Raw genomic sequence first — 19,222 nt, 5'->3', positions numbered from 1 at the left:
TACAAAAGGGAAGAATAATAATAATAAATAAATAACCAATAAATATTAAGAACATGAAGTGAAGAGTCCTTGAAAATGCTTCCATAGGTTTTGGGAACATTTCAATGATGGTGCAATTGAAATTATTCCATTTGGTTTAAGAGCCTGATGGTTGAGGGGTAATAAATGTTCCAGAACCTGGTGCTGTGAGTCTTGAGGATCTTGTACCATCTTCCTGATGGCTGCAGTGAGAAGAGAGCATGTTCTGTTTGGTAGGAGGTCCCTGATGACAGATGTTGCTTTCCTGTGGCTTTACCTGTGGTGGACTGGACCATATCCGGTACTTTTCATAGAATTTTGGTGTTCCCATACCAGGCTGTTATGCAGCCAGCCAATATACTCTCCACTACATAACTTTAGAAGCATATCAAAGTTTTAGATATCATGCCAAATCTCTGCAAACTCTTCTAAGGAAGATGAGGTCCTGCTGTGCTCTCTTCATAATTGCATTTCTGTGTTGGGTCCAGGACAGGTCCTCTGAAATAATAACACCAAGGAATTTAAAGCTGTTGACCCTCTCCACCTATGATTCTCTGATGAGGACTGGCTTATGGACCTCTGGTTTCCTTCTACTGAAGTCAATAATCAGTTCCTTGGTTTTGCTGACATTGAGGAAAAGGTTGCTGTTAGGGCACCACTCAGCCAGATTTTCAATTTCCCTCCTGAATGATGATTCATCACCACCTTTGAACATTTTTAAGCAATCCACGCATCTAATCTGTAACAAATTACTGCAGCTAAATATCATACTGATGCAGTTTATTGACCATTGGCTCTTCCGTTCTTTAAATAAAATTCATTTTTTGTCATGTGTGATTTGTTTTGTAGAATCGCTGGAACCAACCTATCAGAAGTTACAGAAAATGAAGCTGGACAAAAGCCCATTTGTGGTCGTATCTGTCATTGGCCAGGAGCTTCTGACAGCAGGACACCACAGTGCCTCTGTAGTAGTTCTGGAGGCTGCCTTGAAAATTGGAACATGCAGCTTGAAACTTCGTGGGTCGGTGTTCTCTGCCCTAAGCAGTGCATACTGGGCTTTAGGGAATACAGAGAAGAGTATTGGCTACATGCAGCAGGACTTCGATGTAGCCAAGACTCTAGGTAATGTCCACAAATATCTTTCTTATTAAATTATTAAGAGTTTTTGAATTAAATTGCATTCAGTAGTTTTGCATGCATTTTGATCTTCACAGCATGCTTTGTCATTCGCATAAAAAGCTCTTTGATTGGAGTTCAAGTTGTAAAGGAAACTGTTCTTTTGTCTACAGTTATGGAACTATCACCAATCTGTCATTACGAATTGCAAATAGCATCTATATACTACTAAAATTCTCATGCTCTGTTTGTGACCTCCAATTAGCACAAGCGTTGCATTATAGTGGCACTTTTTTTTTACTAAATCGACCTAAAATGCACTAACTTACAAGATGCATGCAAAGTTCAGGGTTATACATACATATAAAATTGCTCACTCGTCAATCAACAGGCCCCGCTTTCCACAACCCGAGCCGATTCCAGCTTTAATGGAAACTGCGACACCACACCACGACGCATGCGCACGGCCAGCCTCAGCAGCGCCTCACGATGCTCACAGATCCAATTCCACCTTTCATGGAAACCGTTTTGCTTCTGTAATTTCCAAAGCACATCACATCAGACTGCACTACCTTTCTCTCAAAGGGTGCCCCAACGGGTCACCCGGTTGTCTATTACAGCTATTGTTTTGTTCGCTTTCATCGGTTGAATTATTTTTAAGATTCCTTGTGTTACTTATTGATGATGGAGTGGAGCTTATCTACCAAAGGAGGTGTAAAGTGTTCCTTTCCTCTGCGAGCCTGCATGGGTAATGTGTAGCTCCTGCTTAGCCCCTGAATCAGGGTCACATGAAGCCATGGGAGCAGGTGGTGGATGGTCGTATGAGCAGCTGGTGCACATCACAAGTCCTGGTTATGCGACCACTGACGCCAGGCAGACTATCTCTGAAGAGTATTGATAATGGCGGGGGTCACCCGTCTTGTAAAGACACTGCCCAGGAGAAGGCAATGGCAAACCACTTCTGTAGAAGAATTTGCCATGAACAGTCATGGTGGTACAGAGGGAAGACCATGATCTCCCTCATATGACATAGCACTTAATGATGATGATATGTTAGGTAGGAGGCAGATGAATCTTGGCACATCTGTAAGCAACTGTGGTGCTCCAGGGAGAGGGTGAGCAACCAGAGGTCATAGCACACTTGCACCAATTTCAGAGGTAAAAAGGGGGAAGATATCCTGTACAGTGAGAATAGGGAGTCAGGAATGAAGCTGAATTGCAGGACCTCAAAGGCAGTAATCTCTGGATTACTACTGGTGCTACGTAATAGTCAGGGCAGGAATAAAAAGGTAGAACAGATGAATGAGTGGCTGAGGAAATGGTGCAGGGGGAGGGGCTTCAAGTTCTTATAACATTGGAACTTCTTCTGGGGAGGGGTGACCTGTCCAAGACGTACTGGGTCTACCTTAATTGGAAGGGAACCAATATCCTGGCCAGGAAGTTTGCTAGCTTGGCAGGGGGATCTAGAGAACCAGGTCAGAAAGCGGAGGGATTGAGAGGAGGTTAGATGTCATAACCTGTAAGAACAGGCAGGAGGAAGGTAATAGACACAATGGGACACTAGGGTTGAAGTGTGTGTATTTTAAATATAGGAATATTATGTATGAGTAGATGACGTGATAATGTTGTGGCCATAACAGACTTGACTGAGGCTACATCCACATTAGACCGGATAATTTTGAAAATGCTGGTTTCGTGTAAAAACGATAGGTGTCCACACTATGCATTTTTAAAAATATCTCCGTCCACATTGAAATGGAGATTTCGGCAAATCTCCTCCTAATGCAGATGTGCAGGACATATCCACCAAATACAAGTGATATGTTTGGTGTTGAATCTCGCTATGACTATGACTCGCTAGTCTGTTTTTTCAGTTACAGACTAGAAAAACTTAAATGACGGGCAGCTGTTGGCTCTCGCGCAGGAGGACTTAAAAGTAAAATAAAAACAAATACTGAAGCATATGGAGGCAACTGACAGGGAGTTCACGGGCAGTATGACCCGACTGATGACGAACTTTGAAAAACTGACTACTTCTGTTGCATTAATAAAGCTCCTTGTTAAATGTGTAAAACATGTCTGCATCAGTATTATCTTGTATTTCCATTCAATGTTACATTAGGCTGTTACACATCTATTGTCAGAGAAGTACTTGCATAAATAGGTAAACCACCTTCATACGAGCAAGGACAGAAAACAGGGCAAAGTGAGTATACTTATTTATTTAGTAAGTTATGGGTCAAAGTACTTGGTGAGTACATTTCTAACTCTTCTGGCTTCAGTCTCGTTGCCATCTGTTCTGAAATTCTTAGGTTGCGTTCAAGAAATGAAATGGCGCGCTGCCGTCTGACAGCGTTTTCAGATTTCTCCGGTGTCCCCGTGCACACTGATCTGGCCAATCCAGTGTTTTTAAAAATACACACCCTGGAAAGCGTTTCTGAAAAGCTCCAGTTTCGGGGGACGAAAACGCCATTTTAGTGTGGACGGAGGGTAAAAACGAAGAGAAAAAGGTTTGGTTACAGATTTATCCGGTGTAGTGTGAACATAGCCTGAGAGAGAGAGACAGGAATGATTGCTTTGGTCTTGTTGTTTTAGGTAAGATAAAGAAGAAGGTAAAAAGGTGGAAGATGGAGATGCACTACCAATCAGGAACAATAACATTGCTTTACTCAGAGGGACATGGTGAAGAGCTTATGCACAGAGTCTACATGGGTAAAACTAAAAAATACAAAAGGTGCAATTACTCTGATGGGATTGTACTATAGGCGACCCTATAACCAATGGAGCATTGAGGAACAGATATGAGGGCAGTTTAGGAAAAGATGTGAAAACATGAAGGTTGTAGTCATGGGTGACTTCAACTTCCTTAATCTAGACTGGGACTTACTTCATGCAAGAGGTTTACTTACTTATTGCCTGTTATACTGCTGGTGTTTAGCGCAGCAATGAAGGTCTTCCCTGATGGCAGTATTCAGCACTTTCTTTATTGTGCCAGTAGCTCAGTTTTCAGTACTGTCATTCATGCAAGTCCCGGATGGAGAGACAGAAATACCATCACACTCAGATGTAGAAGGATTCTTCATTGCTGTTTCCATAACAGTTTTGTTTTACCTGTCAGGGTAGTTAGCTCTGAGCTGAACCCCCTATCCTGGATGACTGGTGGACCACTCTTACTCTGGCCTCTACCCTCTGACCTGCTTGGCATGGGTGATCCTACCAAGAGCTAAAACATAAATCCCTGACTCCAGGCAACATAGCTCTCTGGCTCATTGAGACACACAAGTCTCCAAACCATGATAAGGATGTGATCCTCTTGGAGGACAAGCGGTTTAGGTGGGGAAGAATTATTAGGTATATCCATGAGGGTTTCTTAAATCAATATGTAGATAGTACGACAAGAGGAAGGGCTGTAATGATCTGTACTGTGGCTTGTCATATATCTAATTGACCTGAATGAAAATGTAAATGGGTGAATTACTAAGTTTGCAGATAGCTCAATGATTGTTGTGTTGTGGATAACTTAGAAAACTGGCAAAGAATACATTGGGATATGGATCGGTTGCAGATGTGGGTAGAGACATGACTGACGGAGTTTAACCTGAATAAATGTGAAGTGTTGCACTTTGGGAGATCAAATGTGCAGAGACAGTACACTGCTAATGGCAAGACCCTCAATAATGTTGATGCGCAGAGGTATCTAGGGTCCAAGTTCATTGCTCCCTGAAAGTGAGATAAGTTGGTAAAGGAATATATGGCATGCTTGCCTTTTATTAGTCAGTGAATTGGATTCCAGAGCCAGGAAGATGTGTTCTAGCTTTATTAAACTCTAGTTAAGCTCCACCTGGACTAATGCATTCATTTTTGGCTGCTCCATTGTCGGAAGGATGTGGAGGCTTTGCAGAGGTATCGGGATACTACCTGGAGTACCGGAGGGCATGTTCGTTAAGGAGAAGTTGGCCAAACTTGGATTGTTTTCTCTGGAATAGTGGAGGCTGAGGGGAGATCTGGAAGAAGTTTCTAAGATTAAGTATGTATGTATTGAGATATAGTGTGGAATAGGCCCTTCTGGCCCTTCAAGCCATACCACCCAGCAGTCTCAGATTTAACCCTTGCCTAGTCACAGGGCAATTTACAATGATCAATTAGTATACCAGTCGGTACGTCTTTGGATTGTGGGAGGAAACCCTCTCGGTGACGGGGATAATGTACAAACTCCTTACACACAGCGGTGGGAATGGAACCCTGGTCGGTCATTGTGTAAAGCGTGATATTAACCACTACATTACTGTGCCACCCAGATTCTGGGCAGTACAAATAGCTCACTCTGTCTATCTTTTGGTATCTTTTTCTCAGGATTAAAATATCTAATACCAGAGGGCATGCAGTTCAGGTGAGATAGCGCGACCTCAAAGGAGATTTGCGGGGCAAGTTTTTGACAGAGAGTGGTTGGTGTCTGGAAGATGCTGCAAGAGTGTTGGTGAAGGCAAACATGGTAGATGTGTTCAAGACAGCATGAATGTGCATGAAGTGGAAGGATATGGACATTGAGTAGCCGGAAGGTATTGGTTGAGTGGGCATTTCATTTGGGCAGCATGGTGACATTGTGGTGAGCGTAACAATCTGCGGCACCAACATGGGGATCAATTTCTGCTACTGTCTGTGATGAGTATTTATCTACTGAGATAGGCCCTCCTGGCCCTTTGAGCCACGCTGCCCAGCAACCCCTGATTTAATCCTAGCCTAATCATGGTACAATTTACAGTGACCAATCAACCTCCTGACCGGTACGTCTTTAGACTGTGGGAGGAAACCAGAGTAGCTGTAGGAAACACACGTGGTCATGGGGAGAATGTACAGACTCCTTACAGACAGCAGTGGGAATTAAACCTAGGTCGCTGGTACTGTAAGGTGTTGTGCTAACCACTATGCTACCATGTTGCCCCATTTGATCTAATTATTATTGTTGTTTCTTAATGATTCTTTTTCATAACAATTCTTTTTCTTCCAAAATGTTAAAATCCGAGGCCAATATTGTCAGGCTAGTTGGTGAGCCAACATTTGAAGTGCATACATACTATTGGGTAATGTTTAAATAATAATTATAATTTTATATGGATATGGAAGCAGTTTGTGTGGAGTTTAGAAATAATAAAGACAAGAGGTCTCTAGTGGGAGAGGTGTGCAAGTCTCCTAACAGCAAACAACATGATCGGGCAGAGTTTAAAGAATAAAATGGGAGATTGTCAGACAATCAAGGCAGTAGAGTGAGCCGGCAAATTAAATTAAGGGATCCGTCAACTGAAGTGCATTGAGAGACATTTGAAGAGATTTTTCTGTATGGATACATTCCAATGTGAAAGAAAAATTCCAAGCCATCATCTGTGGTTAACTTACGTAAAAAGGTGGTTAAAAAAAAACTAAAAAAGGGTTTAATTACTGCTTTCTCACATCTGCAGAACTTTTCGTGTTTGTGATTTGCTGCTGCACTGTGAAGTCTCTTCGAGGGATGCCTATCCTGAAGAAGCTTAAATCTTCCCTTTGATGGGAGCTCAGTGACACCATCTGTCATTGCTCCCCCTCTATGATCTCTGCTACCCTCTGACTCTTTGACCTTGTCCCTCCCCCTCCCCTTTTCTTCTATTCCCCTCTCTGGCCTCTTCTTCTTACCTGCCTATCACCTTCCCTTTTTCCTATGGTCCGCTCTTCTCTCTTACCAGATTCCTTCCTCACCAGCCCTTTGCCTTTCCTACCCACCTAGCTTCACCTATCACCTTCCCCTCCCCCCACCTTTTTATTCTGGCGTCTTCTCCCTTCCTGAAAAAGAGTCTCAGTCCGAAATATTTGTTTCCATAAATGCTGCTTCACCTGTTAAATTCCTCCAGCATTTTGTGTGAGTTGCTCCTAATTAATGGAAAGATGGCTGGATGATAAGTGAAGTACAGTGGCCTCTTGTAAAACCACATCACAACCTTATCTTGTTTACAAACATTAAAACTCTTTGATTATCTAATTGATAATTACTCAAATAAGGACAGATGTTAAACAATTACATTTTTAAAAAATTATGTATTTTGTAGTTAGTCCATACCTTTTACTCAATAATAGAATTCTAATGCAAAGATTAAAGTAAATAAGTATATCTTGAAGCATAGCAGTGTAGATTGATATTCTATGTATATAGTGAAATATGGAAAGTAGGTTGAAGATTTCCCAGAAGTCAGTGTTCTGTTTAGTCGGCCAGTGGTGTAGTGGCACCTGCACTGGATTTCGAGCCGAGTGGTAGTGGGTTTGAATCCAGCTGGCTCCTTGCATGCTTTCCGTCTGTGCTGGGTTGAGCATTGAGCTAGGAACTCGTCCTTGTGAGAAAACAAACACTGATGAAATGGCGGGGTTGTCGCTCTATGCGTGCCAAACAAGGCGTGAAGAGGAACTCTAAATGTTCTGTTAAAACACTTAAAACTGTTTGATTAGTTTCTCACTCATTCCCGGGGATCCATTAATAAGGTTTCATCATAATGACAGCATTGCAGATGTGTGTATATGAATATTTCTTGTTTTGATATTTTTATGAAATTGTAAGCATGTTTTTAATTTTGTTAGCCATATCAAATGGAAAAAATCTGTTGTCACAGCTATTTATTAGAGAATTTCTGAATATAAATGGTCACAACATTTTAATTAACTCCTGCCTGTAATTTCTTGCATGATAACCATCTCTCCCTTACATTTTAGTTGTGTGAAAACAAAATGGCGTTTTGGCCATCTTTTGTCCATCATCACTGTTGTGCCCATCACTAAATTACACTGTGTAACTGAAATGGCATCAGTTCACATGACTGGTCTAAATTTTGAATTTATAAAACTTAAAAACAATATAAATCAGACATAAGGAAAGCATGCCAAAATGCAGAGTTACCAGTGAAGGAGAACTATAGATCTAATGAAAGCAAGGAATCAAGTTTAATGTCCAGGAAAACCTGTCAGTAGAAGGAATGAAAAGGAGGAAAAACATAAATAAACTCAAATGTCTGTATTTTTCTGAAAATCCATGTGCCTGGATTTTGGGAGCTTAGTAATGAAAATAAGGCTTTTAAATTACATAAAATTCACAATAAGCTGATTACATTTATTTGTACAGTTGTCTTTTATAGTGTTTGAAATGCCTGTAACAATATTTGTATCAGAGATCTGTGTGTCCCTGCAACTCTGTGATTATCTTCAGTGAGTTTCTGCTTCTTTCCAGTGTTGTCAATTTAAATGATGAAACTCATCCAATACAACTCTCACACTATCGTCCCATGCAGTCGATTGCGGACTGCAATTAGCTGAGCTGATTTAGGCTGCCCTTCCTTTTGTAAACAGCTAAGTGTGGAGTAGAGGAGAGAGACATACACACACATGATAAACCACAAGTTTATTTCTTTAATTGCAAGATTGGCTGCTGAGGGGTCATGTCAAAATCTTTTCATTGCTCTCTCAGGCAATGGAAAAGTCTTAGAAATAATAGGAATAAAAGCTGGGAGGCCATTACTAAGATAGTCACGTAAATTGTAAACTATTTTTTAAATATGAAATTATCAGAACAAAGTAATTTATGCATTATGTTCACGTATACATATAAATCTAAGGATTTGTATTTTCAGCGGAGGGGATGCCCTGAGTTATCTATCTGTTGTGTTTAAAGAAGGTACACTATATCCATTAAATTTTTTCTGAGGTTCGTTCATATGTGTGTTCATTTATCATGAGTATTTGGTGGATATGGAAAAATCTGGATCACTCATTTTCAAAGTTCAAAGTATACTTATTATTTATTTATTGAGATACAGCGCGTAATAGGCCCTTTTGTCTTTCGAGCTGTGCCACCCAGCCACACCCAATTTAACCCTAGCTTCATCACAGGACAATTTACAATGATCAATTCACCTATCAGAGCACCTGGAGGAAACCCACATGGTCATGAGGAGAACATAAACTATTGCAGGTAGTGATGGGGATTGAACCTGGGTCACCTGCATTGCAAAGCATTGTGCTAACCGCTATGCTACCGTGCCTCAAAGTGTGTGTACATTATACAGCCTTGAGATTCATCTGCTTACAGGCAGCCACAGAACAAGGAAACCAAAAAGAACCCATAAAAATGTCCATCAAACACCCAATGTGCAGAGAGAGAGAGTGAAAGAAACCAATCGTGCAAACAATAAGAAAACAAAATAGCATTCAGAATAAAAATTCATCTTCTAAGTGAACAGAACATTTGCTGCATTGTATGTGAGCACACTACCCCGAGGTTGCTTTCCAAATTCTATCAGAGGCAGGACGTAAACATTACTGGCTGGGATTTCCCACAGCAGCGTTTGGCAAATTGTATAATAGGAATGTACAGAAAATTGTAGGGTAGTTTGCATGGACGGAGAAGATCGCGGTTGATACATTTACATCTGTGTGTCTTACGATGAGCCAATTAGACTTGGCCATTACAATTCACAGTTCACACCAACATATCACCACTGAAAATTCTTTATATAATAAAAATGCAGAGAAATAAAGTCAGTTATTTCCTGTTGGTTTTTTTGAGATTAAGACAATCTGGATTTTCCTCCAGAGGAAGGGCTAAACAGCTGAGAGTCTGGAAAAAGTTGTAGCTGTAATAGTAATTAGCCTGCAGTTGACCTCAAGATGTGCCTGCGTAGACTATTTCCTTACCAGGTGAACCCAATAGATGGCTGTAAAGGGAAAGGCTCAATCAGCAAGCAAACATTACAGCTTTGCTCCCCACTGCTTATGAGCAATGCTATGTAAAGATAGCCACTTCTGTATCGAAACCACTGGAGCTACCTTGATTAGATTCTGATCTGTAGCACACTTCTGATGATCCATTATTCAGTGTATGTTCGACTACCAAAGGCATTTAAATGTAATAAGCTTTGGCAGCCTTACAGTCCTTGTTGGAGTGGTTTAAATGGGCACAGAATGTTAAGCAAACATAGACTAAACATTGAAATCTGGATTTATTTGAAGTCTTTGAGGATAAATCAAATTAACGTAAGTAAATTGAAAAGCATAGAAATTACTCCTGCAAATGGTGCAATAAAATAGCAAGTAGAGATTTCACTGAGAATGCACTGTATTTTAGTGGAATTGTGTAAGTATATTTGTGATTTATTCAAAGCTTGTATTTGCTTTTTTTTTAAACTCCTGATAGGAACTACCCAATTCCTTAAAATTGGGACCAGTATTTTTCCTTAGAGCCTTGGAAAGGATTGTTATTCAGTGCCTGCAATATACTCACAAAGTTCTTAATAGAGTCCCCATTATTTTGAATGGATACTATACTTTGGCAAACCAATTTGCTAAGTGCTATATATGTATATATATATATATATATATATACACATACATAATATACACACACACAATATTCTCAAACACAATAAAGTCTGCAGATGCTGGAAATCCAAAGCAACACACACAAGATATTGGAGGAACTTAGCAAAAAATGTCTTGGTCCAGGGTATAACTTTCTCCTTATGCAAGAAGAAAAGTCCTAATCATCTCTCCTTTACAATTAGTGACATCCCCCTCACTGAATTCCCTAATGCCAGTGTTCTTGAAGGTCAATGCTAATTGGCACTTAATTGGATCATCACATAAACTTTTGTCAAAAGAGCAGTCGCTGACCAAGTTTCCTAGGAAGAATGATCCAGCTCTTTCCGCCATGATCTAGTTTTAAAGTGGACACAGGAAGAGACCCTTATGATGGTACAATATATCTCTAGTTAGAAGTTGCAGTTGAGAGGGTGCTTAGAACTTTGAATCCTTGGCTGTTTTAGTAGAGGCATGTTGTGTCTCATCTGAATTACTGTATGCATTCCTGAGCACTATGATTAAGATGATGCAGAAAAAAATTACCAGAATAGTACCAAAGCATAGTGTAGGAGCTACATATCTTTTTTTATATCTTTATTATATTCTGTGTTGCGCCTTTATTATCTTTATTGTGATAACTAGTCATGTGGGTGAGAGGCTGATAAAAGTGAAGGGGAATAAGTTATGTCTTCATGCTTTCTTCTGGGGACCATGAGGTGGAATATTGTTTGCTGACTGCTTAGTTACGCTTAATTACAGTGCTTCAAGATTGTATACTTTGCTAGTTGCTAATAAAAAATGGGAATACAGTTCTCCAATGCCTTGAAATATTATTATTGGTTTGATCAGGGGGCACATCATACAAAATAACTACCTGTATCATGTTGCCAGCAGCGGCATTGGTTTGTTTGAGTTGCCATTACACATGGTTAAGTAATAGACTAGAGAAACTTCTTGTTCTCAGCAAAACTGTTAAACAAATCCAATTTTCTTATTAGTATTAATATATATGGTCAGATACTTCAGGATATTTATCATTTAGAAAAAAATACAAATTGAAATACCCTAAATACACCTGAAAATTATATAGTATTGATATTCCTTGATTTTTGAACATTGATTTACAATTTTTTTGCTTTGACATCAAAAAATCTTTGATTTATGAATATAATTTTCACTAAAAAGTAGTGAGCTGTTCTCCACCTATTGGAATACTCTGGTAAAATACCAATAATGTACTTCACCCAGGCATTTTGATTTATTAATTGTGTTTGAAAAAACCTTTTACTGGAACACAATTCTTTTATAAACCAAAGAATATATTTTTGAAGATTGAACACTTATATAACGTGGCACCCAGAAGTGGTGGTTATGGAAGTGGGCAGAATCGAGGTAAAGTGGCAAATAGGTAATTGTGTCTGCCTTTCCATCCAAGAATGAATTTGTACCCCCTTCTGGTCACTGTTCCTGATAATTTTCAGTTACCTTAAAAGAAGATTATCTAAATGCTTTTGGACAGTTTGAGTCTTGTAAATAAAGCTCCTTGTACTAGCAAATGTCATCACTGATTGGGCTATTCACTGGGGAATTACTTCGTCCTTTTGGGTCAATTCTTGGCCAAGTTGCTCCAACAAGCTGAAATGTTTTTGACAATTACTTTGTTTTAACTTTTGTGGCTTTGGTTTTGCAATTGTTTTCTGATCTTTAGTTTTGTTTTATTTCCAGTTACATTTAGTACACTTTTGAGAATTCTTCTGGAATTCAAACAGTTCCACCATATCAGCCTCTTCCATCTCTACAGCCAGATTTCTTGGCTATTTTTGTGTTTTTTGCTTTGAACTTGAAGAGCACACATAATTTGTATGTTGTCTGATCTTCTTCCCAAAAAACCATCAATATTTGCTTAAACTTTGAGGATATTATTAATATTCTAGGATTACTGCTGTATCATCACCATCAACTTTCTTCATGAACTGGAAGAACATGCCATCAATCATAAACCTTAAATGTCACTCTTATCGCTTAATCAGTGGGTTGTAGTAAACATGTCACTTTGGGTGGTGGGAAAACAACCACAACATTTTCTGATAGGTCATCAAAGTTGATAGGATGATCTAATGCAATTATCTTGAAGTTGAGATTTCTTTGGCGTGATACTCTGTTCAAGCTAGGATGGTATTAGAAGAAAACCATTCTTAAAATATTGTCTTAATTATGCAGACTTCATGATCACCAAATAATATGCAGATTTTTTAAACACCATAAACCACAGTTGCTAGAAATCTGAAATGAAATCGAAAATGCTGGAAGTATTCATGAAGTCCTTGAAGAGATAAACAGTGTTAACACTACACATAGTCCTTAGAATAGTTCTTCAAAGCACTTTGTATTGTGAGTGGATCATAACCATGAAACTTGATATCTCCGACAAAATAGAAGAATTTAGTGATCCATTGCAAGTTTAGATCATAATGTGACTTTTTTCTCTTTGGAAGTACGTGCTCCTTGGTACATAAGAGAAACCTGAGAGCTCTGAGAGAAACCTTCTCATTTTATTGTCATAAATTCTTCCCATTGTTGGAAGCAGTCCCAATCCTGATCTCAAATGCTCAATCACTGGCATCAAAATGCTTTAAAACTGACAATTTAATGTGTAACTTATAGTTGAACTTGTTTTCTGAGAACCAGACTCACTACCGCCACCTTTTGGGCAATTTTGCTTTGTATTTGGATCGAGTGACTGCCTATTGATTACTCATACATTTTGCACAAAATCAAAAGGGCATATTAAGTTGAAGACTGAAATGGGATACCTGGGATGCTGATTGATACACTGTATCTACTTATTTACTGCCCATTGCATTGCTGGTATTTAGGGCAGCGATGAAGATCATCCATCGCTGGTAGTGTTCAGGGCTTCGTTCATCATGTCGATAACTTCCTCTTGGTTTTCACTACTGTCAGTCATGCAAGTCCTGTGTGGAGACTCAGGCATACTGTTGCACTCAGGTGAAGAAGGATTCTTCATTGCTATTTCTACAACAATTTTGTTTTACCGGTCCGGGTTGTTGGCCATGAGCTGAACTCCCCAACCTGGAGGATTGGTGGACCACTCTTGGTCTGACCTCTACTCTTTGACCTGTTTGGCATGGGTGACCCTACCAAGAGACAAAGCATAAATCCCTGATTCCAGTAAACATAGCTCTCCAGATCTTTGAGTCAGGCAATCCTCCAAACCCTGCAACAAGGTTGTGGTCTTTGTGGAGGACCACACCTACATGTGACTCTTTGTCTGTGCAACATAGGATATTGCCGGCTGGTCCATTTCTACAAGTCATAAAAGGCAGTGTTCCAACAACACAAAGATTAAGTCCTTATTGTGTAAGTAATGTTATAATGCAGCATTGACTGAATCAACGAGAAGCTGATGAAGGGTCTTGGTCCAAAACCTCTTTTCCATAGACGCTGCCTGGCCTGCTGAGTTCCTCCAGCATTTTGTGTCTGTTGCTTTGGATTTCCAGCATCTGCAGATCTTCTCTTGTTTGAGAAGTGAGGCTTAGGTGTTTAAATACATACCATATATTTCATAGCATTGTCATTTAAATTTGTTTTTCCTGTTGAGCAAGTTCTAATAATTTTTGATATTCTTCTGTCTCACGTTCATATTTCTCAATTGTTTTTTCAAACCTTCTGCCATGTTATCACTACAGCCTGCAAACTACACCCTTCATAACAACTTGTGTAAGGTTAACACAGGATGTGGAGTGTTCAGGTGTTAAATGATGACTTAATATGTTGTACCTTTGATACTGAATCATTCGACAAGAGAACGGAAAAGTTAGTTATTACATATATTTTGTCTGTGTACCCTCCAAACTGATTTTTCCTTCTGATGAACAAAAATTCCTCCCCCCCCTCTATTCCCTACTCTGTCCTTTTAGCTCTTCTCACTTGCTTGTTACTTCCCCTATGGTCCACTCTCCTCTCCTATCAGATTCCTTCTTCTCCAGCCCTTCACCTTTCCCACCCACCTGGCTTCACCTGTCACCTCCCAGCTCGCCTCCTTCCCCTCTCCCCCTTTTAATTCAGGCATTTTGCCCCTTCCCTCTCAGTCCTGAAGAAGGATCTCGGCTAAAATGTCAACTGTTTACTCTTTTCTATAGATGCTGCCTGCCTGCTGAGTTCCTCCAGCATTTTGTGTGTGTTGCCTTGCAAAGCATCTGTGTTCTTGCTTCCCATCCCTTCTTCACTGTCCTTTGCACCTGACAATTCACTAAAAATTGTCTTCCAAGCTGCTGAAAATTAAAATGATTCTATTTATATTATAGTATGCAGCTTCCTAATAGAAGGACAGCCGGTCTTCAGCTGGGGAAATGAACTCGAATGTTTTTGCATCAGAGTTGATGAATGGATTGCACGCTGCTTTGTGACCCAGTATGTCGGAGAAGTAACAAGGCTAAGTGCTCATCTTGACCCGGTATTTGTATCATAGATAATGCACAGGAGTGGATGTTGTGCAACGTCAGGGGCAGTAATCACAAATGGTCAAGGTGAAATATCAGGGAATAAGAAATGGCTAAAACCTGGAGCTTTGAACAGAACTGAAGTGGTACGTTTAATGAAAAGGAACAAAGCAATTAGTTTAAATGCAGGAGAATGGAATAATTTTAAGGTGTAGTGGTGAGCAGACATGGTAATTACAGATGCTACAGTAACACAGTGGAAAAGAGTGGCACAATAGTGCAGTGGTTAGCACAATGCCTTACAGTACAGGCAACCCGGCTTCAACTCCCGCCGCTGCCTGCTATGATGTGCTCCCCGTGACTGTGGTTTCCTCCCACAGTCTAAAGACATACCGGTAGGCAGGTGAATTGGTCATTGTAAGTTGTTGTGTGATTAAACTACCATTTTTAAAAAATTGGGGGATGGGTGACGTGGCTCAAAGGGCCTATTCCGCATTGTAAATCAACAAATACATCAATGAATGTTAACCATGAAAGGCATTGACAAATTAAAGTATGAATCAAAAGAAAAGTACTGACTTAATTCAAAATGAGAACACAGGGGGTTCAGCATAATCAGTGTGGAATCCAATTGGGATATGCTTTTGGAACAGAAGGAGCAGGCAAGAAAGCAGAACTGTTTAAATATAATGCACAGGCACAGGTCACATTTGCAAATAATTTTTAGTTTTATTTTATTGAGATACAGTGTAGAATACACCCTTCTGGCCCTTGAGCCATGCTACCCAGCAATCCCTCTGATTTAACCCTAGCCTAATCACGGGACAATTTACATTGACCAATTAACCTGCCTACCAGTATGTCTTTGGACTGTGGGAGGAAACTGGAGCACCCGGAGGAAACCCACACAGTCACAGGGAGAATGGTTGATGATCGTTTGATAGATTATCAAAGATTACTTCTCCCAGAGCATTCACGGGGATGTCATCATTAAAAAACTTTTCCAAGACAGAAATAGCCAATAGGTTGTTGTAAATGTTAATGAGATGGAAATGAGGATCAATTATTCTGTTGCAAATGAGACTTGGATCTTTGGTGTAGATGGGAATTTTCTTGGAATACTTACAAGCAGTGAATGCAGATCTCATAGGTATTGTTCCCCATTATGTGTATATCCTTAGATACAACACCAGTTTGGATTCAGGCCGGTATGCTGCCATCTTTAAATGTGGGACAAAACAAGCATGGACTCAAGTAACATTAGTTTGAGTTTTATTCCATTTAAGTTTATGAAAATAAATATCACAGTGGAGTAAGTATCATAGTAATTGAAATGAAAGGGAAGATTGGCAGCTCGTTGGCTGCTTGCTTATAAGGTTGTTTGCTGAGCCTGGAGGTTAGGTCACCAAAAGTTTTGTTTCGTCGCCAGTCGAGGTGACATCATCAGTGCACAATTGTTCCGATTGGTTGGCTGTCATGCTGGCCGCTAAACTGCACTGGGTCCCAGCCAACTGATGGTTGGGTGATCTCTGCTGGCTTGTAACCCTAGTTATTGGTCTCTCTGTCATTGTCAGCTAGCCATAAGAAGACATGATCCTCTGTCACCTCAGTACACGAAGATTGAGAAGGACTCAAGTTTGTCTGGGAAACTACTAAAATCCAGGCAGAGGCACAAAAGTTCAAGAGAACTTTAAGAAGCTTGATTCTCAATGGAAAACTCTATTAGCAAGCATATTGAACTGGATGCAATTTACAAACCTATGCGTCTGCAGGATTGGGGCTGACGAGTGAGCTCTGGACATCTGAGGAACCAGTGCTCACAATGACTGATACCCAGGGATACAGGCCAATGGTGATCACTCAGTCTGGGACCCAATGGAGACTAGCGGCCGGCACGACAGCCAGCCAATCAGAACGAGGAGTCGAACCAGTATAAACGCGAGCACTCGGCAGAAACAACACTCAGTTGCGCACTGATGATGTCAACTCGACTGGTGACGAAAAGTTTGCAACCTAACCTGCAGGCTCAGTGATCAGTCCTACAAATATTCACAGTGATGATTTGTACAGTCAGTTACAAAGCAGCAGCCACCAAAATTCAGGGAATAAAATCCAGGCTGATCAACCCAAATGAACTGTGAAAATCCTCGTAACATAACGGGACTTAGATTTCCAAAAAGTCATTTGTGTTAAGTTCCATATAATCAGCTCTTGTTTAAAACTTAAAGCTTTGACTATTCAGGGCAAACCCTGGAACGAGCAAGAAACTGCCTGAAGGGTAGAAAACAATGATGACTTATTATGTTGGGATGGTGCCTTAAAACTACTTAGTGGGAGGCCTCGGGCCTTAATGCTCGGCCCAGTACTGTTTCCTATTTAATGACCTGGACACACAAACTCAAAGTCAAATGGCCAAGTCTGTTGAATTTAGCAAACTGGGAGATGCAGTGGAATGAATGGGAGCAATTTGAAAGTTCCAGAATGACTGGGGCAAAATAGGTTTTGTATGAAGAACAAATGTGAGTTAAAATTAAATGCAGGCAACTGCAATAAACTTCACATAGGAAGTAAAAATAAGCACCAGATGCTGTGAATGGTGTTGAAATAGTTAAGAATGAAACAGGCAGGGCTAAGAAAGCTTCCAAATTGAGGCTTATTTCTAATACACAGTGATCATGTTAATTCATACAACTATAAAATATAGGAGAAGAATTAGGCTGTTTGGCCCATCCAGTCTGTTCTGCCATTCCATCATAGCTGATTTATGATTGCTGTCAATCCCATTCTCTTGCTTCTCCCCATAACCTTTGATGCCCTGACTAATTAGGAGCCTATTAACCTACTCTTTAAATATGCTTATTGACTTGGCCTCCACAGCCATCTGTAGCAATGAATTCCACAGATTCACTGCATTACTACCAAAGAAATCCCTTCTCATCTCTGTTCTAAATGGACATTCTTCTATTCTGACTCTGGTCCTAGACTCCCCCAAGGTGATCTGTTCGTTCCATTGCTGCTTTTACTTTTCTAATTCTTAGTCCTTCCAGGTGAGACTATTATTATTCTCTTATCAAAATATTCATCTCTATTCATTGTTCAATACCCATTGATTGTTACCTTTTTTTGTACCTGATGCCACAATTGCTTTGTCAAAGAGTTAAATCTTTGCCCAACTGCTCCTGGTGCCAGTCATAAGCATTGATCGTTCTGGCCTTTACTGGAGGGTTGTCACGTGACGGCTCCTCTGAAAGAGGAGATGAGCTCCAAAGCTTTCCAAATCAAAGCCCTCTGTGGAATCAGAGCCCAGTGTTCTCCATCATGGGCACTAGCCTCTGGAGAACCAGGACATCTCAAAAATGGTGGCACCCATCATTAAGGACCCCTATCACTCATGTCATGCCTTGTTGTCATTGTTACTACTTTTTTATTTCTATTTTTGCACTACTTATCTAATTTACTCTCTTTCTATTGTTACGTACCCGTGACACGTGACAGTGGTACCCTTGTCACGTGACTGGGGTTGAAGTTATACTGGACATGAGGTAATGGTTTTGTGATGGTGGAGTGATGTCATTTTCCCGCCAGTAGAGGTCATGTGACAGGTTTTTTCTACAGGGTATAAAAGGGAGACCCACCCTGTCAGGTGGGGCAGTTCGTGGCTGGATTTGCCAAGATGACTTCATATCACTGTGTGATTTAATGTGATGACGCAGTTTAGTTAAAAATGAAGTTTTATATAATGCCTAAAGTTTAAAAGGTCAGAGCCAACGGTTTCTTTGCTAAGGGAGAGTGAAGTTTGGAAAATGGAGATCGAGGAAAATCGATTTTCGATGGATTGACTTCGACCTTGTGTGATCCTCATTCGGAAGGATTTCGTTTACTATTCTCATGATAGTCTCCGCTGGAAAAAGCGGGAGATTGAGAATATTGTGGAAGGAAGGTCAGTCACTTTAAGCTGTTATATTTAATAAAATTCGACGTGGGAGTTCGACGCTGGGAATCGAAGGACATCGACGTGGAAGAGAATTTACCTCGTTTTAAAAAGTCTCTCCTTTTAAAAGTACCGTGAGCTTTTGAACTGTCGGCATATCGCTTTAAAGAACTGAGTTCTTTTCAATACTGCTTTAAAGACTGTTTGGGACTGCAAAGCTATTAAGGACTGTTTGAGCAGCTGCCAGCAGCTGAGCTCGGATCATTGTTTGGGTTTGTTTACTTTTGAAGGGGGTTTGTTATCAGTGTTTAATAAACGTGTTATT

At 40.2% G+C, this 19,222-nt stretch overlaps 1 protein-coding gene across 5 annotated transcripts in view; it reads left to right on the top strand.

The window, feature by feature from the left end:
• ttc28 (tetratricopeptide repeat domain 28) overlaps positions 1 to 19,222 on the top strand; it is an 891,459-nt gene that overhangs the window by 515,768 nt on the left and 356,469 nt on the right. For all 5 annotated transcript variants that reach the window (XM_073065729.1, XM_073065727.1, XM_073065728.1 and 2 more), the window contains one exon: positions 868 to 1,140. In XM_073065729.1, the coding sequence (XP_072921830.1) occupies positions 868 to 1,140 (273 nt within the window). The remainder of the gene's footprint in view (positions 1 to 867; positions 1,141 to 19,222) is intronic.

Source organism: Hemitrygon akajei, chromosome 14 (genome assembly GCF_048418815.1).
Source record: "Hemitrygon akajei chromosome 14, sHemAka1.3, whole genome shotgun sequence".
Taxonomy (NCBI): Eukaryota; Metazoa; Chordata; class Chondrichthyes; order Myliobatiformes; family Dasyatidae; genus Hemitrygon; species Hemitrygon akajei.
The sequence above is the reverse complement of the archived record's forward strand: the minus strand, read 5'-3'. Positions and strand labels throughout refer to the sequence as shown.